The sequence below is a fragment of the Oryza brachyantha genome, chromosome 8 (assembly GCF_000231095.2).
Source record: "Oryza brachyantha chromosome 8, ObraRS2, whole genome shotgun sequence".
Classification (NCBI taxonomy): domain Eukaryota; kingdom Viridiplantae; phylum Streptophyta; class Magnoliopsida; order Poales; family Poaceae; genus Oryza; species Oryza brachyantha.
In genome coordinates, this window is record NC_023170.2 from 1,676,489 (window position 1) to 1,704,063 (window position 27,575).

Below are 27,575 nucleotides of genomic sequence, written 5' to 3' on the forward strand. Positions count from 1 at the left end.
ACATTACTTTCGGTGTTAAACTGCTACTAAACCAGGGAAACTTGCTGCAAGGAACATAGTGTGGTGATTCATTAGAAAGCTACTCATCCGTATCTAAATATTGTTGACTTTTTTATATACGTTTGACCATTCGTCTTATTTTTAAAAAAAATATGTAAAGTTATATATATGCATAAAAGTATATTTAACAATAAATAAAATGATATAAAAGTAATTAGTTATTCTGTCAAATTTTTGAATAAGACGAATGGTCAAACGTGCATTAAAAAATCAATTGCGTCACAGAGGTAGTATTGTTTATTAGAGAGAAAATGTTAATCTGTACATAAGATAGTCAATATATAGAAATGAGGCATATCTTTATAGTCTTTGCTAGTACTCCTCTGTTTCACGATGTAAGACTTTCTAGTCTTACCTAAATTAATATGGATGCAAATAATATATATATATATATATATACACGTTTATCAATTGATGATTTTAGACAAAGTTAAAAAGTTTTATAATATAAAACAGATGTAGTAGTATTCTACTACCGATACTATTGCTATCAACCATTGATTTATGGGTTTTACTTACTAGTAAAAAAAGTATTCTACTACTATTAATTTCTAGTTTCAGTAGAGAATATTGTGAAAATGCTCATAACGAGATACATATTAAAATGTTGGTGGAGATTATGTTGGTATTACTAAAAATAATTTGAGTAAAACTCATCTTATATGGTGATGTGGCTACAAAAGTAAACAGGAGGATCAATATTTTTGTGGAGATTAAGTACTAATCTTAACTTGAAACATGGCTAGCTATGTTTGTCGGCACTAAATGGTACTGCATCTATTTTATAATGTAAAACTTTCTAGTATGGACTGGATTTATATGGATGATAATAAATCTATAAATAATCAAAACGTATTAAGAGGATGGAGTATTTTGTTTAGTTTTGATGGTTGATACCAGATCGATCGAGTAATAGTTTAGGACCAAATGATCAATTAATATCCATATGAACAGTCCTTTTAGACCAGTGTGAATTGAAGTCCAACAATTCTATAAAAAGATATTACAGTTGACAAATGCTTCTGCCGTCCAATCTTCAAGACTATATAATTAATAAGGGCTTGATTAGGAGAACCAAAAGTTTCCTAATTAATTACCAAAAGCTTGCCGTAACGGTGCTTGATGTTGTAAATGATCTGTAGTGCATATTCTTAAGGGCACGTACAAATGTGTTTATTAGCTGACTCTCTTAGTCGCCACGTAAGTAAATTTGATGATGAGGGGTAAAGAGAGAAGGAGAGAGAAAAGTTATTACCATAACAACGGTTTAGAGTCGACTCTTATCATTTATTAAAGAAAACTTTTTTGCATGATAATGTATAAAAAGAAAACTAGCTTAATAAAAAATATTTTATTGTATTAATGGAGAAATCATATCTGACTTTACCACTATACATATCATTATAAAATAGACTTTTGTTGTTGACATGACTTAAGATAGAGCTCACAATGAGCTCTGCCGTAGAACATGCCCTAAGAACCAAAAGCTTGCTGTAATGACTCGGTAGTGCTGTAAATGACCTGTAGTACATTATCCTTATTGTAGTAATACACCGCCATCAAATTACGTCTATCTCTCTCGTGTTTTTGTACTCACTGCATAAAAAATAAATAAATTGACATTAGTGTCGGTGTTAACTGTTCCTAAACCAGGGAAAGTTTTGTTATGTCAACACGTTTCAATTACTTGGACATGTTCGTTTTACATGAAACATGTCGTTTAGAAGTTTAGGAAGAAGCATCACAAAAATCCATTGTGAGAAACTACTGATGAGAGGATTGGTGTTTAGCGACAATATATTGTTCAAAACAACCTATATGATTTTCAACAATACAATTTTAGTAAATTAAGTACTCTTCTAGCAAGTTAAATCTACCTCATCCATTTCGAAACATAGCAAACTCATATATACGACCCAATTTATTCATACTCGTAGTAGTAATTATGTTTAATTCAGTAATAAATTGATATATTTTAAACTAGGAGTGAGGCCGCGCTCGGCTAGGTAAAAAAGAGGGTTAGTTATCCGGTACGAAAAACGTACTAGTATATTAGTATATGATTAATTAATTATTAACTATAAAAATAGAAAATATATTAAGATGAATTTTAAAGCAACTTTCATATAAAAAATTTCATAAAAAATATACAGTTTAATAATTCAGAAAGCATGCACAGAAAAACAAGAGAATCGATAAATAGACCGGGGTGCCGAACGCTGCTGGAGTCGCACTAGAACAGTAAAACCAAGCAAGATCAAATATGTCATCTCAGATTAGCTGGAAAGTCGGTGCCATGGACGTGTAAGCAAAGAATACTTGGGAGACAAGGACGGATGAAAAATATTAGTACTAGTGTTATGTTATGTTATGTGAGCAAGTCATGTAAGAACAGGATACGTGCTAGCCAAGTTGTTCTGTCATTACCTTGGCATAATTTGACTAGAGAATGGATCTCTGTCTGTGCAATAAGTAAAGTTACAATCACACAGCGATAAATTAATTGGCTGTCACTAAGTATAAATGTTCCTTGTTAGTCGTTACTTTGCTTTTTTAAGATATGCTGTTTTCAAGATTCAACATGAACAATAATATCAAGTTATTCTCACTTAGGACGAAAAGGAAAATTAATTTACACATTTGAAGAGGTGTTGAGAGGATATTTTCCGTGGTAAAATTTGGCTTTTCTTCTGTCCCACAAAAAAAATGTATTTTTCTCCCTCTCCATTTGACTTTTTAGGAAAATAATATAGAAAGTCTCCTACAATAATATATTTAAAAATACAATGTACAGAGAGTTTGGTTTTATATATTATCTATTCATTGTGTCACTTGGAAAGAAATATTTTTTGCCCTAGGATAACCATGGCAAATTCATACTTGAATCGATAATAACAAACGTGGAATTGATGATTGATATTTCTGACAATGTTGTCATTTTGTCGTGATCCAAATGCATCAGGATATTAGAATAATTATTATTTACATTCCAAACGAAACTTGCAGTTTGTTGTTGTATATATGAACCTGAAACTGCTTCTTATTCCCAAATATTTCTCGATTTTGAGGAGCATATGTAATCCCAACAGGTTTGAGAAAAAGGGTAAGTGCAGAAGAAGAGGTGTTGCAGTGTTTCTTCTGTCTGTAAATTGCGCATCTGACAGTTATACGATTCCCTTTCAAGCTGATTCCTCCGTAGCATCTCATATTTCAAACAGTTAAGCTTTCATCTTTGAAATAATAAATACATTAATGTTTACTTAAAGTATGGAACAAATGCATTAAAATCTTTCCAGGATAGAGGGAGTACATCACAATGCGTCGGGTATTAGAAAATATTAAATTCTAAATTACAAATATGATACTTTTCAGTACTTCCTCCGGAACAGCAAAATCTACATTACAAAAACATGTTATTTAAAATCAAGTTAAACGTTAAAAAATTTGCACATCATTATTTTTAAATATTTGGATTGTAAAACATATATTTTTTCTTTAAAATGTACTTTTCATGTATTATTTCAAGTTTTATTGTGTTCTAAATATTTTTAATACTGTTTAATTTTGGAGATAACATTTTACTGTTGCTTATTGAAAATTAGTGCCAATATGCAAAAATACGATCATGCTTTAAGTACCTTTAGTCACAAAATGATACTCACAAACCCTTTTTAATAAGAGAAATTGTCGTCATCATACCCAAAAGTACGGTATCATATATTTAAAAATGGAGAACATAGTATTAATAAGCGTTAAAGTAAATATTTTAGTCTACCATGTGCAAGGCAATATAATCGTAGTTTCAAAATATAAGTACTTCTGTGCTATTTAAGCATAGATTAAGGGGGCGGTAGGTCAAAAACTATAATATCTTCTAATAAATTAGTAGATGGAAAGAAATTTGAGTGAGACATAATACACGGGAAAAATAGTATTCTAAATACATATTCTTTATATAAATTCTAAATAAATTGGTTATATTTTGGACGGAGGAGTGAGCGTATTTTTTTCAGATATGGGATTATAAATTGGTTTTAGTCTGCTTAGCTGTGTCTTATTCCAACAACTAAATGCATGCGCGTTAATAACATCCTAGCAGCCTCAGAAGTCAGAAAATGGACCACATGCTTCCAAACATTTAATAGAATATATGTCCTGCTAATGATTGAGCTAATTTGAGATTAAAAATTGAGATCAATGTAACTGAGCTCTATGGTGGATTGTTAAAAAAAAACTGTAGGCGCTTTTCGCAATGAAAATTTACAGGATTTTTCAGATACTTCACAGGAAACAGTTTAGCTCATGCAGAAAACAATCATGTTCCAAATAATACCTAACTAAAATAATCATCAACCCCATGTCAATCTCAAGGGGATTGAGAGATTAGATTATTTTAATAATCTTTTAGCTAGAGAATAATTAAAACTTCTCTTTATCAGCCATCATAGTCACCTGTGCAGTTCTGTACTGCATTGCCCCCGCCCTGGTCTCCAGAACAAACAATAAAGTAATAACATAATTCCTTAAAAAAAACTAACCTTGTAGCACCTCCATCTCATGATATAATTAATTATAATAATACAAATGAATAGATAAAATCTTTTATATCTTAGAACGGATGTAGTATATATTGAAAAAGACATACTTGTAAACAATTGTTTTGTGTTGTTGTCAGGTTTGTGAATGCTGCCACTGGTAATGTGAGTGCATGTGCGTCCTCTATGTATCCGAACCAACTTTTGCATGAAAAAAAGACAAAATTTGCAATTTTGAAAATTAACACCCTATCTTTTTCTTCTACTTATAATTATAAACCAAAATTTTATTCTTTTAACCTTAAATTTAGAATGAATTATAGAGTTTTTTTCACCATAGTTTATTCTTACCTTATATGTTTTCAGGTCATTAAGAAACATATATAAAATTTTATTTATAAATTATTTTTTTTTCACAATATATCGTTTGATTTTCTTTTTTGGAAGAGACGGGCCCTCCTAGGTTGTTCTTGAGTCGATGACATCACTCCAGTCAACTAGAGTAGCACACAAATGCAAACGAAGCTTCGGAGTTGACGCGATGCCCCTCGTCGCGTGCACGCCGCCTATAAAAGCCTCGCATCGTCGTCTTCCTGTTCGATCAAATTCCGGCCTCTCGCCGCCTTCCGATTCTTCCGGTTGCATGCCGCTCCGCTGTCCCGCCCGCCACCACCAACTCTGCCTTGCATGTCCACCGCCGCGGCGCCGCCGGCAACCTCGCTGCTCCGGCCGGCGGCGGTGACCACCACGGGCAACAGGGTGCACCTCAAGAACCTCGAGCATCTCTTCCGGAACCGCGGCGCCGTCGAGGGTGGCAGCGGCGCGGCTGCTGTGACGCCGGTGACGAAGACGAGGCAGCAGGCGCCGCTGCTGCGCCTGCCGTCGTTTCTTGGGAGGGGGAAGGGGGAGTGTAAGGAGGAGCAGCCCCACGTGTCGCCGAGGAGGCTCGAGCGCGTGCTCCTCCCGGCGGCGCCCGACGGGCCGTCGCCGCGCGGGAACATCGCGGCGACGTGGAGGCAGCTCCACGGCGAGCGCGACTGGCGCGGGCTGCTCGACCCGCTGCATCCGGACCTCCGCCGGGAGATCGTCCGCTACGGCGAGTTCGTCGACGCCGCGTACGGCGCCTTCCTCTCACGCCCCGACGCCGCGCCGGGAGACCGCGTGCGCGTCCCGCTGCAGGACGGCGCCTACCGCGTCACGGCGCCGCTCTTCGCGACCTCGTCGGTGGGGCTCCCCACCTGGCTCGCCTCCGCCGCGCCGTGCGCCGGCCAGCGCACGAGCCTCGTCGGCTACGTCGCTGTGTGCGACAACCCCGCCGAGGTCCGCCGCATGGGGCGCCGCGACATCGTCATCGCGCTCCGCGGCACCTGCACCGTCCTTGAGTGGGCCGAGAACGTCCGCGCCGGCCTCGTCCCAGCCACCTCCGCCGCCGACTCGCCCGACGCGGACGCGACCACCCCGAAGGTGGAATGCGGGTTCTGGAACCTCTGCAAGACCGGCGGCGGCGACGGCTCGCCTAGCTTGTCGGAGATGGTCGTGTCCGAGGTGCGCCGGCTGCTGACAAAGTACGAAGGGGAGGAGGTGAGCATCACGGTGACCGGGCACAGCCTGGGCGCCGCTCTGGCCGTCCTCATCGCCGACGAGCTCGCCGGCCTCCCCGCGCCGGCGCCGGCGCCCGTGGCCGTCTTCTCCTTCGGCGGGCCGCGCGTCGGCGACCGCGCGTTCGCGTCGCGCGTGGAGGCCCGCGGCGCGCGCGTGCTCCGCGTCGTGAACGCGCACGACGTCGTGCCGCGGTTCCCGCCCCGGCTGCCGGCGATGCCCGGGCGGTACGCCGACGTCGGGCGCGAGCTCCGCCTCGACAGCCGCGCGTCGCCGTACCTCCGGCCCGACGCCGACGCGGCGTGCTGCCACGACCTGGAGGCGTACATCCACCTCGTCGACGGCTTCCTCGGCTCGCATTGCCCCTTCCGCGCCAACGCCAAGCGGAGCATCCTCCGGCTGCTCCAGAACCAGGGCGGCAACGTCAAGCAGCTCTACATCAGCAAGGCCATGGACATGCGCATCCGCCTCGACGGCGCCGCCGACATCCCCGCCGCCTCGCCGCTCTCCCGCGTCGACGTGCTGGAGTGCGTGCACTGACCACGGCGCCGGCCATGTCGGCGGTCAAGAAATATTGGAGTTTGACTTTGGAAAATTTTAGTTTCTTTTTTTTGTTTTTTTTTTAATTTTAGTGTTGTTTGGTCTCAACCTCTTATACCAAGTAGTACAAAAATGAGAGGTGTTGTTGTGTAGAAATACCTAACATGAAAAACTTCTTACCGTACATAGAGGAATATTATTATTTATTGATTCATTGACACAAGAGGAAGAAAAAAGGATGTGCTTCTTGTCTGTTATCTTTGTTATTTGGTCAAAATAAGTGATGTGTTTAACATTAGGGTTCATACTATTTAACATTGGGGATAACAAGTCCATATTATTACTCATGAAATGTCTAAGGCTCATTTGTTTCCACATGGGATTGTGGATTTTCACGGGCAAGTTTCGCAAGCTTCTACACTGTGTGTTTTCTTACCGGACTTTCTAAAGTAAGATTTTTTACCAGCTAATTTTATCGTTTGAATCATTAAATATATATCACAAAAATCAGTTAATTATTCAACCGGAGCTATTTCAAACACCACCTAAAACCATCTCATAGCTAAAGCGCTGAATATTTTAAAGTATCAAATAGGATAAAATGCATGCAAGGACAAATAAAACCTTGTTTTAACAATTGTTTTAGGGAGAATAAATAAATATCATTAACAAACATCGTATTCTATAAAATATATCATCAACAAACGTAACTTATAGAAAATACCCTTATATGAACCAACTTGTACAAGAAATGTTATCACCGTCGGTAATAAGCACCCATTAGACCATGTGAAAAGCCTATTTTACCTTTGGATGTATAACTGTAGTATTTACATGCCAAGTTGGTATATACGATGTTATTTCATATAAGTTGTGTTTTTTTCATAGGCTACTTGTTGATGCCATTTCTTTAATTTTTCTCATAGTTTTATGATTTTAACATCCAAACAGATAAATTTTCTACATGTATGGCACCTAAGTTAGAAAAGGAGGTAAAGGAACCATTGAACTCTAAGTGAAAATATACATATATTTCGATGTTAAAATAATGAAACTCACCTTTAAAATCAGGTTGTATTGTCCTTAGGGAAGTATTTTACACAGTTTAACAAGTGAGGGTAGTAAAATATCCATATTTGTAGTTAAGAGTATTACAAACTAGATAGTTGAAATATATATAATATGGAGTTATGGACTTATCCCGTAACATCAACAGAGTGAAATTATAATTTTATATTAATTCGTTCAACCAAAAACATCATTCAATCCACCCCAAAACTTAAACTCCATTGAGAGTTAATTCCCTCACGTTTCAATAATAACCGATTCCATCTTCTGGCTTTCTTCAAGAAAAAAGCGAAACATCATGTTTACAAATGAAAAATAATATATGATCAAAATTTTTATATATGCGTTTTTAGCGATTTAAAAGCAAAGACTGAAAAATAAACTATATAGAAAAAAACCTTAAAATGAACTTTAAATTTAAACTTTAAAAATTCAATTTTTAGTTTATAAGCATAAGCATAAGAGAAAAGATAAGGGTGAATATGTCATAGCAATAGTTTAGTGGGCAGGAACACAGCTTCCTGGATTCGTATAAACCATACAAGCTTTTTGTTGCTTTCATAACATAGTCATTTTGTATCAAAAGATAGACGCTCTAATTGGTGTACTACTGCACATCACAAATATGAATGCACTTTAAATGCATAAAGATGCAGTAATAGTACCATATATCAGTTTCATTCTTGACTAACCTTGGACCAATTCAGAACCCAAACTACAGGACCAATCCAGACAATACTGCCGGTTCGAATCAAGGAACTAATTTCAAAGGAATTATGAAGGTTATAATCCCTAGGGAATAAAAGGAAATGATTCTTTTTAATTTCCTACGTTTGAGGCACAAAACAAAAGAAGAACAGAAAATCCACCCAAACATCTTGTTTTATTTGCCTGTGGCAAATGATTGTTTCCTCTGTTTTTTTTTATTTTGTGAACCTTTTTGTTTAAAAAAGTTTGGAAACTAAACTACATTTGAATTTATTAATTTCTACTACTAGATTTGATTCAGATATGGAAAGGAAAAGTTGGTAGAGTTTGGTTTTAAATTTATAAATAAAAATGTTCACAAAACAAAGAAAGTCCTTTCCCTGCTAGCTACTGGTCCGAAGTATCCTCGATTCCACACAACACATTGTCTATATTTTCTACTGTTTCACAATGTAATACTTTCTATCGTTACCTAGATTTATATACATGTTAACGAGTCTAAACATATATGGATTAAGATCCTCTACCATTATGTCACTATCATTACCGTCACTGATACGTGGGTCACATCATCAATGAAACCTATATGTCAATGACTATAATGTCACTACCATAGATCCAAATGTTCTTCCCTCCCAATCGGAGCAAGAAGAACGATTCTCCATAGAGGGATTGGATGATGCTTTTGAGTGGGAGAAATTGAGGCCAAGATTGCTGCAGAGGTTGACTGCAACACTATCTGATTTGCACTGATTTGATGTTCCAGAAAAAAAAAAGACAGTAGCATTGATTTGGTTTTTACCAGATCAACGTTGTTAAGATGCAAATTAAATAATCTCTCTGTAGGAGTGCGTCCGTTGCAGGGAACTGAAATTAGCCGCAGTTTGTGCAGCGAAAGACAGCTTAATTAATTAGTTTAGTTGCCGGTCAAGCTGGTCACTCACTGGCGGGCCGGCTCTCACTAGGTTAAGACCTGACTCCAATAAGTACAGTCCTTCCAGTGACTTAATTACGCTTATTTGTTGAACTAATATGGTGCGAAATGATCCTGTGCTTAATTGATCTGTTTCTGTCATCTTGAAGGCTTCTTGATATGAAACTCTTAAATTATTTATCGTTTTATTTGATTGCGTGAAGACGTAGGCACATCGTACTCATGTATGTGGTGAGTATGCCATCTAACACACGCTTAACGAGATGGAGGCTAGCAATCACTACTTCATAGACTCAGTAAGACCCTATTAAAATTAGGGAAGCATATGTGATGTGGTGGTAGAATCGTGGATGTATGAGTTGAAAGTTTGATGCTCACAAATATTATATTATGTACACACTAGAATTACAATAGAATTTAGTGAGATCGAGGATGTACCATTGCTTTTCCATCTTTTTTCCAAGCATGTGTCAATGGGTAACTACGTATATTCGTCGATGTAGGAGTGTGGTGTTGGGTTGTCTGTAGTGGTGTGTGCACGTGTGTCATTGTCCATAGTTTTTATGAGTACCAAAATTTAAACCTAAAATAATTGGAAAAAACCATACATCATAAATAAGATATAGAGAAAAGAGTGTATTTTACCTCTCTCAACTTCCGCGAAAGTCTAAGGGTCTTCATGGACTTTAAAACTAGTTAATATTGTTCACCCCTCAACTTTTCAAACCATTTTTCTCTAGTATCTCTGTTTAAATGGTACTCAAGTATCATTTTAATAACAAAAAATATCCATTTTAAGAAAAACCATGTTTAAATAGTTAAGAAATGAATTTGAACCGGTTTCAAAGTTTAGAGACGATTTTGAGACTTTCGTGTAAGGTGAGCCTCGTAAAATGAACTTCATCCAAGACTGAGCATTTGATCATCTCCACATTCAACTCTTTGCAACGATGGTTGTAGCATGGCTGACCTTGTCATCATGATAATGCATCATCATCAAGCAATTGGGTGCACCAACGACTTCACAAATTCAGGTCACAACTGACCCAACGTGGATACACCATATGCTCTCATCAGACACGACCGAATTAATTACATATGCTTAATTAATTTCAAGACCTGATTGATCAAAATTAATTAATGCTGGCGATGCCTATTAATTTAAAGATGAGAGACGACAAAATGATCGTGACGAAAAAAAATCGAATGCATTGCATCCGTAACTGAAGCTGCGTGTGTGTGTGTCATCAGCGTTCTGACCGACCCAGCAGCAGCAAGTGGATCGTCAACGCCGTTGAAACCGAGGCTGGGTTTTGTTTTCAGGCAGCCGCAGACGGTCGTCGTTTTTTGCAGTTTTTATTATTGGCATCGTCGTGACTTGACTCACCAAGCAGACCATGCATTAGGCAGCAAATTCCTCCCTCTACATTTTCTTTACATGACATTATTAACTTTTGAATTTACATTCAACCACTTCTCTTATTCAAAAATTTTATTCAAATATCCAAAATTATAAGTCATACTTTAAATCAAATTATAACAAAATAATTATATAATTTTTTGAACAAGATTGAATGGACAAACGTAAACATAAAAATCAACGGCGCCATATAACAAAAACATAAAAATCACCTAGCAACCATGCCATTGTCAGCTCTCTTTCTCTCAATCATCTCAGCATTAGGCAGCAAATTGCTCGATCCATGTTGGCTTCTAGTTCCTGCGTTATGCTCACTCCATATTTTTTATATGATACTGTTACTTTTGGATTTATGTTTGAACATTCGTCTCATTCAAATATTTTATTTAAATATATAAAATTATAAGTCATACTTAAAAATCCAATAATAATAAATCAAATTATAAAAAAAAATTAATAATTACTCTCTTTATTCTATATCATAAGAGTTTCTGGGTTTGACTAGATTAATCCATATATTAATGTATATGTTTATATATGTGTCTAGATTTATTAGCACACATATAAATCTAGCCAAATTTAGAAAGTCTTATAATATGAAACGGAGGGAATATATAATTTTTTGAATAAGAAGAATGATCAAACGTAAACATAAAAGTCACCTATGTATATAAACAACTTGAAGAGAGTACTGTTCTATGCTCCGTCTAAATGTTTAACTACATCTGAAGTTTAAATTGTCCAAAGTAATTTTGTCATACTTCTTCGTGGCAATCAATCACAACCTCCGTTCTCTTGACCTTAATCAGGTTGCAGTAAGTGATTATATCATTCTTTTATAGGGAATATGGTTGCAAAGAAAAGAACATGACACGCTTGTTAAATGAGGTGGTTGAGGTGTGTGAGCAGTTGGTAAGACGAAAAGAAATTTAAATTAGGAGTTGGTTTCAAACATACTCAATATAGCAAAATCGAGTTGGTTTCAAACATACTCAATATAGCAAAATCTTCTGTACTTTTGAGACAAATCAGAGATGACGAAAACACTTGCATTATGGAACGGATCAACGGAGAAAGAATTGTACCATTCCATTTCTTGCCGGAGACGCATGAAGTCGGAGGTGTTAGGAAACCGAAGAAATTAAGGGACCTGGCTGGCCTGTTTCGAGTTCTGTCTGAGAGATTTTCTAGTTGAGATGGTGGTTAGAGACTTAGAGTGGATCAGTCATGGTCGTTATCAGTGAAGGGCCCATTTAGTACGCGAATATTTTTAGTTTAGGTGCCACATCATATGTTTAACCGGATATCAAAAGACTATTTCGGCGACTAATTGAAAAACTAATCACGTAGAGTGTCAGGTAACTATGAGTCAAATTTTTTAAGCCTAATTAATCTGTTATTAGCACATATAAGTTAATGTAGCAGTTATGGTTAACCATGGACTAATAACTAATTAGGCTCAAAAAGTTTGTCTCACAAATTTCCTTTCAAACTATGTAATTAATTATTTTTAACTATATTTAATGTTCTATACATATATCTAAAATTCAATGCGACGGATGAACGTGGAAATTTTTGGAAACTAAACGGACCCAAAGGTAAGCAGCCTCTGATTCTTCCTCTCCTGCTTCTTGCCGACTTGAAGATCATCGTATGCATGAACGTGTATGGCTGTGCTGAATCTGTGTGTGTACATCTCTACTTTGTACCAGCAAAAACTTATAGTACAAGCAGCAGGGTATCACTGTGCTGCTGTTCCACAATGGCTGCAACTAGTGCACGGGACTGCACGTCTCCCGCATGCTACATTTCACATGTAAGAACAGTTCATTTCACACAGCAACAGCAAGTTTTTTCAAAGGGGCATGAATTGAGAAGTTCTCTGGGGTAAATGAACACTGTCAGGTCAAATGTGGCGATAAAACGAACAATTCTCTGAAACAGCCTTTAGGATTTCTTCTCTCTCTGTTTTTTTTTACTATGTCACTCCTCTTATGTACAGTTCTAGGGCATTGGTGTACAACAATACAACAGAAAATCTGGATTCTAACTTCTGTGAGTAGAGTGGAAAACCATCTGGATTCTTCAGGTCCATGTTTCCAGGCAGGATCTATATGCGAACGAGGGCAGGAGTATCAGACTTGGAAGTGGTCTATTATGTGCTGAATGACATCGGCGCCCTCGTTCATAAACTGGTACTTGACCTAGAGTAAGAACACACCGAATTAATATTTTGAAGCTTTTATTACAACAATTACTCTATTTGAATGCCCATGACTGAAGTGGGCGTGTTTTCGCAACGGGAAGCAGACAGATAGTAAACCTGAATTATGCTGTGTGCAGCAAATCTCTGCATGCTGGTATGGAAGCTAACATCTACTTTTTCCCATGAAACTCTTCGAAGTCCTGTCACCATTTTTTCTGCATAACAGCACAAGCAGAAAACGAATTGTCAGTCTAGTGAATCTTCAAGTACTTTCAGTATATGGCCGCATAGACTTTCAAACAAATTAAGCGTGGGTCTAGAGATCAACTCATTTGATTTTTCAAATGCCTCGCTACAAGCATGTACAGCTTGCCAATTTTAACATGCATATTCTTGGTTTGTTAGATCAGTGATTTCTCAACTAATATATTACTAGGCCATGGCTTTCAAGAAATTTATAGGCACATTGAATTAATCTGCATGAAAAAAAAGAAGCACGAATCTTTAATCTGTTTCATCATAGATTCATAGAAGATTTTCTCCCCTAGATTTTCCATATTGAATTCAACCATCACAATGGAATCAATGAATAAGGATGATAACATGTGTCTATTATTCAGGTCCTAACTTTTATTAGTATACCAAAACAGTATTTCAAGCATCGGGGTTAGCACAATGAGAAACACAGGTCAAATGATCTAACCAACGCATCACCAGGATTGGAATCAACTAGTCATAAGTTGACTGTTGAATATCATGGAAAACGAACCTCCTTGTTTTAAACAACATATCAACAAACTCAATTGTTAATTAGTTATGACTCGCTTATACAGTCCTAACTTCAACATTCAAAATCCGACAAAGACTGATAACAGATGAAAAATTATGATGCAATGGAAAATTGTGGATACCGTATAAGCTGATGAAATCTGTTTGTTACGAAAGTGAATCTTGCATCAAGCGGTTTCCCTTCTAAATGTTCTATAAATGTATTCAAACCCATGGCAAAACCAGATGGAGATACAGAGAAATGGTGTCTAAATTTCAAAACAAAATTTAGAAAAGTCCATGCACATATAACCAAGAAAAAGAATGGGAAATTCCCAAATATTACAGGTATTTGAATATCAATACATAGATTACTTTAAAAAATATTATGTCCTTGAATATCTCTAATATTATGTCCTTGAAAATCTCTCAAAAATGATCAAAAGAACTTCAGGTGTAGATAATTGGATGAATGAGTCAGCTCACAACAGGTAGTAAGAAAGATTTGCTTGAGGGACAAATTTCAGACTTGACTGTCCAGAAACAGTACAAAAACAATGCACAAAAATAGCTATCATATCGACCATATTTACCAATAAATGCACTAGCAACATATAAAGAAATGCATCTATACTTGTGATATATTTCAAGCTGGTTGTTCTAGGTGCTAACCAGCAGATACCTGCATGGTAACATTTTAATCTATAAGCAATCGGCAAGTTTCTTGTAAAATTTACTATATAAACTGTTCACAGATGAAAAGAAAAAGGGTGTATCGCCTACTTGTCAAATTATGTTAGGTATCCTTCAACCTGAGACTTCAAACACAGATCAATTGCCCCTGGAAATCTCAGTAACCACTAACCACCTAGACCTATAACCAAATGCGAAATTTGAATTTAGCATTTAAAAGTTTTTTTCACAAATACTTGGCTATGCTATTGAGTTCACCATCTGGAATATCCCAGTTCAAATGAAAGGGATTTTATTCAGCATTACTCAACAACATGTCCACAAATTGTTCCAAATGACTCAGTGGTTAGGGCAAAATGACACATTACTAAAATCTGAAGACACATGTCATTTTGTTCTGATACTCAACTGGTGTAGTTGATTTCAGCAGTGTTACACTAATTTGCTCAATTTGTATGGAAAGACTAAGCAAATAAGATTATCATTTATATATTATAACATCATAAAACAATTTCTGCTGCAACTATATAAACTGACCTTCTAGTATGTCTGAATCACAATCTGTTGCAGAATTTTGACACCTTTCATCATCAAATTCTTCTGAGTACTCCTCATGTACAATGTGGGGGTACTTCTCGGATATTGACTCCTCCCACTGCACATCATCAATGAACAAAATTGGCATTTTATTGTAAGAATGGTGCTACAAGTAAATCTTCTTTTCCTTTCCTGGGAATCACCCTAGAAAAATCAGAATCAATAAAAATACCTTAGGCAACTCAGTGTTTCTTCTGATAGACGATGTTCTCCAGCCAACAATGTCTGAATGGTCTGAATTAAGGAATTGACAGGTAGGTCTAAATTAAGGTGGGGCATTTAATTTAACATTACATTTAAAACCAAGATGTTTCAACTAATAAGGATACGATCGCAGTCGGCATTTGCATAAGCCACTCGTCGTTTAAATGCACGCAAAGCAGATCTGGGAAAGGTGTCAGTTAAAGCCAGAGTTAGTGCAGAGACAATGAATAACACAATAAACAACTATTTTGAAGTACAAAGAGAAAAGAAAATTAATCCAAAAGAAAAAAAATCATCATAAACCTTACATGAAGTAAAGATCACCATAATCTTCAGCCATACGCTGCAAGAGTGGTGGTTCTCCCTCGTCATTGTCAGTAAGAAAAAGATGTTTCCCAGTCCTCCTAAATATCCAATGGACCACACGAGAAGCAACATTTTCCATTGCAATGGACCCAAAGAGGAGGGGAACCTAATTCATAACAGTAAGGACAGATAACAGTTTAGAACAACACAAGAGTGGAAGTTATGCCAAATGCTCGTCGAATATGGCATGTAAAATGGAGCAGAAGGAAAAAAAAAAGATGTGGGAGTTTTTTTTATTAATAATAAGGAAGCTTCTAGTGAACTCAGGCAATTACATTAAGGTGATAGAATTTTGCTGATATCAATCTCGGCCTCTGAATAACTAAGATTCACACAGCCCACACAACTATGCAACTTAGTAAATAGCTCAATTGCACAAGTTAAAAAAAAGGAAAGGTATCTGAAGTCTTTCAAACACAAGTTCTGAGAACTTGGAGGGACAAGAAGTATAAGCCTTTTTGCGATTCTTATAAGAAAAAAAAAAGGACATCTAGTACTTAGAAATTATATATAAGGCGACAAATGCTCTGAAGCCAGAAAAGAATTATGAATAATGGCATATCCTGTACTTAGAAAATACTATGAAATGATATAAGAAAGAAACATCATAGCTAATACAAACAGAAAAAAGGATAAACAAATTTAATGAGAAAATTATTAATTTCAAAACATTTTATTAAACAAAGACATGATATAAGATATCCGGCATCACCCTCATGGTACATGAAAAATTGGAACTCCAATGACTGCCGAAGTGGAAAGGAAATACATTAAAAATAAGTCAAAAATAGTACCTGATTGTTCCCTCGAGACCCAAGGTGAGGTGTTGCTACTGTTATAAAGTTCACTGCTTCCAACCCACAGATGGTTCCTTTGGTTTCACCCTTGAATGTGTCATTTGGATGTCTATAAAGTTTTGCAATTGCATATCTTGCTGCTAATCCTCCAACAGAGTGTGCAAGAAAGGAAATCTTAGTTAGTTCTGGCTTTCGACTGATTACATCAACCACCTGAGTAATAGGAGGATAGAAGTGAGACTCCAACATTACTATATTATATTTATATTTTGCGATGTGTGCAGAGGAGTTTTTTCACAACATCATTTGAATGAAAAACCACTATGACAGAACCTCCAGATAGTAGCCTATGAAGTTAAAAACATATGCCCAAGGTGGCACTTACCTCATCTGCTAAACGTTCCCCCATAACATCTACCCCATCCAGAGTCAAGGTGTTCATGTTTTTCTCACTGCCTGAAAATTGAAAATTAGGTCATTGAAACTAGCAATTGTAGTTGGTAATGGAAAGCATAAATGTAACAACTTACGGTGCACGATTACATCATCAGGAAGTTGCTTTACGAATTCGTTAGCTGCGTATTGCCAGTCAGCATTACTGTCCGATAAAAAAAAGACAGAATAAATCAACATAAGCATATTTGGGAAGCAAGGTTATTAGTTAAGCAATACAACTATATGTAAGTCTCACAAAAAAATATATGTCATTTTGATGAAAGGGAAGAACAATTATCAGCTTTACTGAAGAACTAGAATGCATCACCGAACAGCAGATGTAGTTTGGATGTATGACAACCCCTACTAGTTTTTGTTTACAAAACTTCTCCAAAAACTCCAGACATTAACCATAAAAATGGTCCGTAAGCATACAGGCCACAGCCAACATCCAATGCAAGATTGCAAAGTATCACATTGGCCACTGAGACTCTGAGAGTGACAATGACGAGGTGGAGACGTAATGTAAGGAACAGGTGATGGTTGATTGGTTCAGAAAGGATGGGTAGAACTTTGGTGCAGTAACAATTTGTAAAAAGGGAAAAGGTATCGCTGGTGTGCCAGCTCTTCGGCTCCATTTACAAGCTGCAAGCTTTTCAATCTCTCAATGCAGACAAGCCAGCTAACAATCTGAAGCTTTTCAATCACAAGATTAAACACTGGCACGAGGCAATCGCAGCTGATGAAATGAACCCTAACAATGGAAGCCTGTTCCTTCAGAATCCCACATTTCCAGCAACAAATTGCGAGATCAATCCTGCGTCAGAAGCAACCCTACAGCAACGAATCGATTCCACATTCGATCTCTGTCTGAAACGTTCACAGCTGCGCGGCTCGATCCCCCAACCCAGCGCACCCACCAACCAACCAACCAACCAATCAACGGGGGATTCAATCCTGAACCACCACAGGGGAGGGGGCGGAAGGAAGGCAAGGACGCACCTGCCGAGGATGCCGTGGACCATGACGAGGAGGTGGTCCGGGTCGTGGGAGGAGACGGCGTCGCTCCAGACGTCGACGCCCCCCGACGCCGACTCCTCGGCGCGCACGGCCTCGTCGCCGCCGCCCCCGCCGCCGACGCTGCCCATGGGTAGGGTCGGGGTAGGCGCCGCGCCGGCGGGGAATGGAGGAGGCGTGCGCGTGTGACGCGGCGGCCGGCGGCCGGTGGCGGTGGCGTCGGCGTAGTTTTGCAGTTAGCCCCCTCGCCTTTTGGCGCCGATATGCTTCTACCATGACACGCTTTATGCGCTAATCCTAATAATCAGACTCCGAATATCAAACACAGATTAATTTAAACGCGGAGGTAACGTGACTCGTATTACGATTAGGTTTGTAGGCTCAAATTTGTCTTTTTAAAAAAATAATTAAATTTTGAGTTGATTTTATGTTTTTTTATTGGTTTTTGTCGCTGAGAACGCTTATAATAAGTTTTACTTATAAATAATTTTTTAATGGTTAATAATTGGGTTTTTTTGTGTTTTCAAAAGCAAGACGAGGAGGCCGAATATTTGCCAGTAGAGCTATTCAATAAAAAAAATAATCAACTCTCTGCTTTTTGTTTCTTGAGACATTTTGATTTAGGCCATGTTTATTTTAGCTTGGGATTATTATAATCCAGATTATTGGAAGTAAGCTGAAAGAAATAGACAACTTATTAAAGTAGCTTATTATAATCTGGAGCCCAACTTATTATAATCTGATAAACTTATTTAGGTGAGCTTTTTCTATCTTATTGGGTAAAAAGTTACCCACCATGTCACCCCTCTCTCTTTAGATTTGCAAACTCAATAATTTAGGCTATAATAATCTAGAAAAAAAAACTCACAGCTTATTCTACTACAGATTATAACAATCTAGCTTATAATAATCTGACTCAATAATCTGAATTATAATAATCATAAGCTGAAAGAAACAGAGCCTTAGTTTTCCATGCACGAAAGTCACGAATCAATAGGTGAGTAGGGAGTGCGGTCACTCGTACACGATAGCAGGCTATAAGCCAGCTGTAAGTATATTTTAAAGAGATAAGAGAAGATAGATGAGCTATTAATTTGTAGTCAGCTACACACGGGCTTCAAGACAAAATGTGAGTATGATATGTGCGACCATGTATTAATGTTTCGTAGTAAATATAATATAAATTGGATATTAGATTGACTATAGATGAATTGGAGCTAGTATACTATTGAACTTTCTTTTAAGACTAGGTTTGTTCCGTCTAGAGAATTTCAACCCATATTTTATGTACTTATCAAAACTTATTAGAACATATACTATATTAATCTATTAAAACAGAAAGTTTTATAATGTACAGCGAAGAATATGGTATTTTCCTTTTTCACTCACCTTCAAACGCGATTTGGTTTGGCGTACGTAGACAGGTTAGCGTCTGGATGCTTCTTGAAAGTGGTTGATTTGCGTGCTCATTGTTCATACCGAGGTCGGCAGGTCACGAAACCTGCTCTTCAGACACAGCCACGTCCGTCCCAGCAGCCAACGTCAAAAAGAACAATTTCCTGTATGCAAATATACAAAATGGTGCAAGCCACTATGCACCTGATATCTTTACTTTAATCACCTATTTAAATGTACAAATAGATGCAAAATCTTATTTGTTATGTGCCTCTAGTTAGTTAAATAGTATCTCCGCTTCATAATGTAAAATGTTTGACTTTTTTAGTCACAACGTTTGATCATTTGTGTTATTCAAAAATTTAGTACAAATATAAAAAATAACAAGTCATGTTTAAAATTCTTTTGATAATAAAGTAAGTTATAAATAAAATAAATAATATTTTCATAATTTTTTGAATAAAACAAATGATTAAACATTGTAACTGAATAAGTCAAACATCTTACATTATGAAACGGATTATGAAACGGAGAGAGTAACTAAAAGGATATGTGATGCCATGATGGGCCGGATGGGCCGATTAGACCGACATTTCCTTGGGCCAGACTATATGAGAACGGCCCACAGTCATGCATCTCTTTCCCAAGGGTTTCTCTTCTTATCACCTCCAAGTCTACAACGGTTAGGTAAGGGGTGAAAAATACAGAAACAGTCATGAGTTTATATTCTCATCTTTTCGCTCATAAGCCAAACTTTAAATTTTTAATATTAAATTTAGAGTAGATTTTAGAGTTTTTTCATCGTAGTTTAGTTTTCAACATTTTTTTTAAGATCGTTAAGAGCATGTATATAAAAATTTGGTTATAAATTAGTTTTCATTTGCAAATATTTTGTTTCGTTTTTTCACAAATAAGCCAAAAGATAGCCTCCTTAACTATTTACTGGTAACTTATATATGATTTCGATAGTTTAAAAAACTAAACTAAAAAATGAAAATGCTTGGAAAAACATATTATTTTTTGGCAAATGATATCGGCACCTTCAGGAAGTGCTCAAGCTATGGACACATAGCACGTGCATTTTGTGTCCGCACTAGCTGTTCCACAACCAGTCAGTCCATGCAAACCTTCTCATGATTGAATCAAAATCCCCATGGATCTCCAACCACATGCTCCATTGTCCCCGTCCTTTTCCTCACTCCTCTTTCAATCCGACACATTTGACAAAATTGTAACTTGATTATGAGTGGTGTTCATCAAAACACCTGGCCAGGTCAGGTGTCTTGGTGGCTCACAATTCATCAGCCCCCAAATCCAAACGACAGCACAACACAAAGAAGTATATTAGCACACATGGTGGACAAGAAGATCCCCTTATCCTTTCAACACCTCATCCATCTATCCATCCATCCATCTGCACTTTCACAAAACAAAAAGAAGGATGCAAAGGAGAGGTTGGTTTTTGTGGCTGATGTTGCCATCATCCCACTCATCATGTCAACCAATCATGTATGAGACTATTGGTTTCTCAATTAATTCCTTTGCATCATACACGTTGTGCTATGGTTTGTCAAAGATCTTAAGTAGACATGGAATCTTTGCAAAAGGAGACTAATAAATGGATGCGCTTTCATCCACAGAGAACCGCATCATATTAGATCATAGAAAGACACGGCTATAAATTGTTGTAGAAAATATGTCGCTTTCAGACTTTTTTCTAAATACAATGAAAAATAAATTTTATCAGATCACAAACTAATATTCCCCATCTGAGAAATATACTAAGTTAAACCATCGCAACTTTTAATTGTCAAAATCCATACTCGAATTCATACATAAATACAATATTACAAATTTAACAGTAATTTTGAGAACACTACAAGTCACTGGTGGTTAAAGCTGCTAATTGAGATTGTACTAAGATCCAAAATAAATAAAATATTTTCATAATAACCAAGAACATTTATAATTTGAACTGTCATCCATAATTAACGGACTACAAACATAATTCAAACAGGTTTACCGTAGCAGACTTGGAAACTGAAGAACCCACAGACAACACCCAGATAATCCACCGTTTTCGCCCATACTTCTCAAAATTTGGACCGTCCAAACTCCAAAGCGTGACCGTGATTGATACCCAAAGATGCTCCAAATATAAATAATAAAATATATAATTCAAAATATTTTCGTATTTTAGAAAAAACACTCCACGTTATCTATTACCAGCCGTTCTCTCTCCTACCTTGACGGCCAAGCTAAAAAGACTAAAATTAATTATCCTACCCCAAAAAATACTCCACATCAAATATCTCAGCCACTAGAAATTATTTATCTATTTCCCGGATAATAAAAATAATCCGGGGGGAAATTCCAGCTCACCCCTCGCCCTCGCCGTCACGTGCGCTTCTACACTTTATTACGCGAATAAATACGCAGCTCCACCACACCAAGAGAGAAAAAAAAGAATTCGGATAATAAAAAAAATATATTAAAAAAGAAAGAGGGGAGAGAGAGAGAGAGAGAGAGGAAGCCGGCGAACCCTAGCGCGCGATGACGCGGGACGGCGGCGGCGCGCTGCCGCCGGCGGCGGCGGCGGCGGATGGGCCGAGGCGGTGCTCGCAGTGCGGGCACCACGGGCACAACGCGCGGACGTGCACGGGGCGGGGCCCCGTGAAGCTGTTCGGGGTGCGGATCGGCGACAAGCCGCCCACCGCCGCGGCGGCGGCTGGTGGGGGAGGAGGCATGAGGAAGTGCGCCAGCATGGGGAACCTCGCGCAGCTCGCGGCGGAGGGTAGCGGCGGCGGCGGCGGGAGGGAGGAGGGGTACGGCTCCGACGGGAACGACGACAAGCGGAGGAAGCGAGGTGAGGAAATTTTTTTCTCCCTTTGGAATCCCTATATCGTTAGCGGACGAGGGGATAGGGTTTTTCCGTTCTGATTATTGCTTGTCTGTGTCATGACTCATGTACTCCATGTTCTTCCTTGCAATGTAAACAAAGATGAGTGTTATATTGTGCTTAGGAGGGCAGGAAGAAAGATAAAGCTGAAATTGATGTCTGATGCAGGAAGTTTTATGTGTGTGTAGATGGAGGTGTAATTTTGGTGTTTACTGTAGGTTGCTTGGAATTAATCGGCTGTATATTTTCTGAAAAATTCCGATTTTTATGTGTTGAAAGGTCTGATTTTTATGTGTTTGGTTCGTTGGGAAGGTTGGGGTTTTTCTTTATATTGGTTTTCTTATACCTGCTGTTGATGGTGTGAGGCTAACTGAACTTTTATGAGAATCGCTTGAAAAGAATTGGGCGGTTTAGTTTGTTGTTGGATTTATGCATTGAAAAGAATTGGGGGGTTTAGTTTGTTGTTGGATTTGTGCAGTGAATGTCAGGCCCGGTTCATTGTTTTTTTTTTTTGATGCAAAGGCCCGGTTCATTGTTGATTGATTGTTTGGTGGGTTTTTCGATAATACAACATCTTGTGATACCTGGCAAGAGCTTTTTATGCTGGTCCACCTACTGAAATTTTAGTGATCAGCACCAAGGATTTATTACCTTGAGATGCCATGTTCTTTCAGAGTGCTTCATTAGTTACATATTTGTTTTGATATAAAAGAACAATGGAATACTGTTATCAATAAGTAATTGTAGTCTTATGATCACACAATTAGTTGAGACATGATCATTGTAGCTTGGATGTTTAAGATGGTTTATCTCCATTTCTTGTTTACTTCATTGTTATAGACTCAGATATACTTGTATCACTATACTTCTAACTATGAACATTTCTGTTTTCCTCCATCTTTCATTACCATTCAGACTTGTCATTTGTCACTCTATTGGCACTTTATTGGCCAAATTGTTGTATTACACCCTACAATTATTTTTTTAATATCCTCTATTATCTCTAGTGACACAATCATGTGGATCTGTTAAGGTGCATTTTTCATGATTTTGCAGTATTGTCATCTTCAGTATCTTTCCTCATTCAACAGTACTATTTGAATAGTGTGACTTTGAACATGTTTCTGTTGTTTTTATGAGATTTTGCTTGATTTAGCATTTGTTCAAGTATTTCCAATTTGCACTGAATAATTACATTTTTGTTTTGATTCTAGGTGAGGCATGGTCAGAAGAGGAGCACAAAAAGTTTCTACTTGGGCTTAATAAATTAGGAAAAGGTGATTGGCGTGGCATATCACGCAATTATGTTGTTTCAAGGACACCCACTCAAGTTGCTAGTCATGCTCAAAAGTATTTCATTCGCCAAACAAATGCACATAGGAGGAAAAGAAGATCAAGCCTCTTTGATATGGTGATCGATGATGTGAGTATCACTCTCTGCTTCCATGTATGTTGTCTGCATGCTCCATCTTACAACTCCACTCACATTGATATGTAATATCTTTACCTAATATAGGCTAGACTAGAGTACTGCTCATTCTTTCATATCCCCTCTGTTTCACAATGTAAGACTTTATAGCTTTGCCTAGATTCATATGAATATAACCATATACATTGATGAATGTATGAATCTAGGTAATGCTAGAAAATCTTATAATATGGAATGGAGAGAGTACTTTTTTCTTAGCATTAAGCTTTGGTATAATCTGTAAATGCCATCAAATCTTGCAATTCTTTTTCTTAACTGAAACCTTGGCAACAGTTTTTTTTACTGAAGTGGGATTTGCTTATGCTTTTTTTATGCCTGTCAAACAGTCTGATGATCAGCCTCTCTCCCGTACATCTTCACAAGAAATAGAAGAAGAAAACCTTGAAGATGCACAGCCTGTTACTGCACCAGTGATCCCACCTGCTCCTGTGCCTATGCTATCATCCTCGTCAGGCCCGCCACCAGTGCCAACAATGTCACCAGTTGCTCCAGGTCCTGTGTTTACATCTGCTTTAGTTACGCTGCCAGTGTCAGCAGTGGCACCACAACATGAGGAAAAGGAACCAGCTGCCTCAGATTCAAATACCAGAGAGACAGGGGTCATGAGTCCAGAAGTCATGCCCCCATATGGCTATCCAATGATGCTCCCTCCATACTACCCCCCAGCATTTGTTCCAATGCCCTACTATGGATATGTGCCTGTGTTCTATGCGCCACCAGGAGCAGCACAAGCATCACATGAGGTTGTCAAGCCTGTGGCTGTGCACTCAAAATCTCCAGTACACGTCGACGAACTATACAGCATGTCTGAACTCAGCCTGAAGGGCGAGACAAGTGTGAGCAACGGCACTCCTAATTCTCCCTTGCCCCCAAAACCAATCGGTAGACCAGCCAGGCAATCTGCTTTTCATGGAAAAGGACCTGCTGATGGCTCTTCAAATGGACTGATTCCTGCAAAGTGATTCTGCGGTTAAACATCCATTCATGTGTATCTAATGCTTTTAGAAGATAGTAAACCATAATGCTCATGCTGCTAAAGTGGTGCTGTTGTACATGCAAAATGTTTTACTGCATTTTAGCTTTCATGTTTGGAGGAATTCTTGTATGTTCTGCCTTCTGCGAGTAAATTAACTTCTAGTTTGACAGAGATGTAGCATTCCTTTTGTCTGTTGTTATTTCTCAGGGTTGCTCAAATTAAGTTAAAAAAACCTGAAAGTATTCATACATCTTCCCTTGCTCTTGGTCTACAAAGAGGTATACTTATAGTCAAGGTCTTTGAGAAGCAGAGGCATATATATGCATGAGGTTCATGTCATGTCATCCTAATAAGTGACTCACCAACAGCTTGCAGGCATTGCAGCAGGTAAAGAGATTAATTAATTATTAATTATTAAAAATATAAAATAGAATATGATTTTTTAAAACAACTTTCTATAGAATTTCTTTACAAAAAATACACCTTATGGGAGCTGAATGCGGCCTAACTCGATCACTGGCACTGCCATCATCTTCCCCATCTCCCCTCCTCCATTTGACCAAACATTTTGCACATTTTTTATGAGCTTCTGATTTATTATCTTTCTTAACCTCGGTGATTGTTTGTCTTTTTTCATGAAAAGTAGTTTGTGAATAACATTTTTATATATGTATTCTTAGTAATATAAAAGTTAAGGCTGAAAAATAAATTTTGATAAAAACCCTAATATCAACTACTAATTTAGCGTTAAAAATTTAAATTTTGGTTTAAAAGTATAAGAAAAACAAAAAGACGGGAGTGACAGAACGAGCCGGTGGATGATCCCTGGTGGATAGTAGCTCGATGAATCCAAGGTAAATATTGGTCAATTAAAGGCAATGCGGCTTGCATGAACTGTCATGTGCAGAGTAATCCCATCTAATTATCTTCTTTCTTTAGCTTAAAATCCCAATGCCTCACATCCCAATTTATTCTTTACGCTTCCATAGTTTTCATGTACTATTCTGGCATGTTCCACTTACTGAAAGAAAATTATGGGCCTTTTCTATTGGCTCCACAATATACAGCTATTAGAATTGAAAGGTATTTGCAGTATGCAGAGGTTGGAGAATCATGGTATTTATTGTTAATGAGTTGCATTCATAGCAAGAAGTGCTTGTGAGCGTGCATCTTTGGTGCAACTACCAACCTCATTGTTTCGATTTTGCTTGTATTTGTAAGCCAGATTTGAATTTTTAAACTTAAATTTAGAGTTAATTATGGAGCTTTTTAATCATAGTTTATTTTTCAGACTTACTTTTTGATTGCTAAGAATACATATATAAAAAAAATCTAATTTATAAATTAATTTTTATTTATAAATATATCATTTAGCCTTTTTAATTAAAAAAAAACCAATCGATGACCCCGAGAAAAATAAATCAATAGGTCATGATTGAGTCAACCACCTCTTACAGCTTCATACATAGAGTTCCTCTTTTATGGTGGTATTGAGCATTTGAGCAACTCGATATATCCCTTTGGGACGAAGACATGATGTTTTGAAATTTGAATTACGAAATGCTGAATTGGATCCCTGTAGTACAGTATATTAGAACACGAAATTTAATTAGTGAGTGTGAAATATTTAGATTAATTACGCGACCCTACATCTGTCCGTCGTACGTTGGCCAAAATTAACCTTCTATGCTACCATCATGTCTCTTCATGTCAATAGGAACGTGCCAGATTAAGGCGCGTTCGGCAGCCCCTTATATAACTTATCTCCCTCGTTTTTCGCTCACGCTTTTCGAACTGTTAAACGGTATATTTTTCGTAAAAATTTTCTATAAGAAAATTATTTTAAAATATCATATTAAACTATTTTATATTTTTTAATAATTAATAATTAACTAATCATGTACTAATCTATTACTATATTTTTCGTGCCAGTGATAAGTTAACTTATACCCATACGCCGAACGCGTCCTAACTCAAAATTTGCCTCAAGATACACAATTTATGCATGCGATTTTTTTTTCAGGTGCTCTGTAATACGCATTTATGCCTACTACTATCATGTTGTGCATGGTTAATGAGATCAGAATCAACTACTACCTCCGTTTCATAGCGTAAGACTTTCAAACCTTGCCTAAATTTATCAATTGATGAATGCATATAATTTTGATATATGTCTAGATTCATTATCATCCATATAAATTTAGGCAAGACTAGAAAATCTTACATTTTGAAACAGATGGAGTAGATGTTATGTCTATAAATTTTTTTTACATGTCTTAGGAGACATTAAAAAGATAATTTTTATGTTTCCTCAAAAATGTAATTTTTATGTCATTGGGGGGAATTGAAGCTCCTATGCACAGGTAAAAACTGTGGAAGTAACTACACATGTTAAAAATTAATTTACATATATACTAGCAATTTAGATAAACTTTTTTTTGTTTGAGGAAGATAAGGAGTGCGTTAAATTTGATAGTCGTTGGAAAGAAACAACTGTTACGCATACTTTGCCCAATCATAGATGAAAACAATAGTAGGTAAGGTGGTATTCTGAGTACTTTTCTTGTTTTTAATCAAACTGAAAATTTGCAATCATTTATCCTACAACCTCTGTAATAAGTGACGGAAGCTTCCTTTAAGCAAAGAGAAATTCCACTATGTAAAAAAAGAAACATGAGAAATTTATAATATCATATAATTAAGCTGTACTTTTAAGACAAATCTACAGCCACTATTTTTATTCATGTATCCAATATAATCAATAAACAATTTCAAATATTATTGTTAAAGGTTGTGAAGTTTGACATGGAACATGTCCAAGTTAATGCATGAGCTTGGTAAAAAAAAGAACATATCTGTATTGCAACCG

The 27,575-nt window shown here is 37.4% G+C and overlaps 3 protein-coding genes across 3 annotated transcripts; 2 read left to right on the forward strand and 1 right to left on the reverse strand.

The window, feature by feature from the left end:
• Positions 1-5,282: 5,282 nt before the first annotated feature.
• On the forward strand, positions 5,283-6,749 carry LOC121055137 (phospholipase A1-Ibeta2, chloroplastic-like). The gene has a single exon (XM_040526715.1). The coding sequence runs from the start codon at positions 5,283-5,285 to the stop codon at positions 6,732-6,734; it is 1,452 nt and encodes a 483-aa protein (XP_040382649.1). The 3' UTR covers positions 6,735-6,749.
• Positions 6,750-12,679: 5,930 nt separating this feature from the next.
• Positions 12,680-18,233, reverse strand: LOC102714485 (lipid droplet phospholipase 1). Its single transcript, XM_006659761.3, has 10 exons — positions 17,933-18,233; positions 17,026-17,093; positions 16,881-16,951; positions 16,493-16,708; positions 15,641-15,804; positions 15,458-15,513; positions 15,301-15,353; positions 15,069-15,186; positions 13,188-13,285; positions 12,680-13,068 (listed from the first exon to the last, which is right to left on the reverse strand). The coding sequence occupies exons 1-10, from the start codon at positions 18,076-18,078 to the stop codon at positions 13,000-13,002; spliced, it is 1,059 nt and encodes a 352-aa protein (XP_006659824.2). The 5' UTR covers positions 18,079-18,233; the 3' UTR covers positions 12,680-12,999.
• A 3,573-nt stretch (positions 18,234-21,806) lies between these two features.
• On the forward strand, positions 21,807-24,956 carry LOC102714760 (transcription factor MYBS3-like). The gene is made up of 3 exons (XM_006659762.3): positions 21,807-22,208; positions 23,456-23,664; positions 24,057-24,956. Exons 1-3 carry the CDS (start codon positions 21,896-21,898, stop codon positions 24,690-24,692), a joined length of 1,158 nt encoding a protein of 385 aa, XP_006659825.3. The 5' UTR covers positions 21,807-21,895; the 3' UTR covers positions 24,693-24,956.
• Positions 24,957-27,575: the final 2,619 nt, after the last annotated feature.

Excerpts from the sequence above, each read along its gene's own strand:
- LOC121055137 (XM_040526715.1), top strand. The coding sequence starts at position 5,283 with ATGTCCACCGCCGCGGCGCCGCCGGCAACCTCGCTGCTCCGGCCGGCG.
- LOC102714485 (XM_006659761.3), bottom strand. The coding sequence starts at position 18,078 with ATGGGCAGCGTCGGCGGCGGGGGCGGCGGCGACGAGGCCGTGCGCGCC. Across the intron at positions 15,187-15,300 it reads GAAACACTGAGTTGCCTAAG|TGGGAGGAGTCAATATCCGA; the intron begins GTATTTTTATTG and ends GATGATGTGCAG. Across the intron at positions 13,069-13,187 it reads CTGCACACAGCATAATTCAG|GTCAAGTACCAGTTTATGAA; the intron begins GTTTACTATCTG and ends TTCTTACTCTAG.
- LOC102714760 (XM_006659762.3), top strand. The coding sequence starts at position 21,896 with ATGACGCGGGACGGCGGCGGCGCGCTGCCGCCGGCGGCGGCGGCGGCG. Across the intron at positions 22,209-23,455 it reads CGACAAGCGGAGGAAGCGAG|GTGAGGCATGGTCAGAAGAG; the intron begins GTGAGGAAATTT and ends TTTTGATTCTAG. Across the intron at positions 23,665-24,056 it reads TTGATATGGTGATCGATGAT|TCTGATGATCAGCCTCTCTC; the intron begins GTGAGTATCACT and ends CCTGTCAAACAG.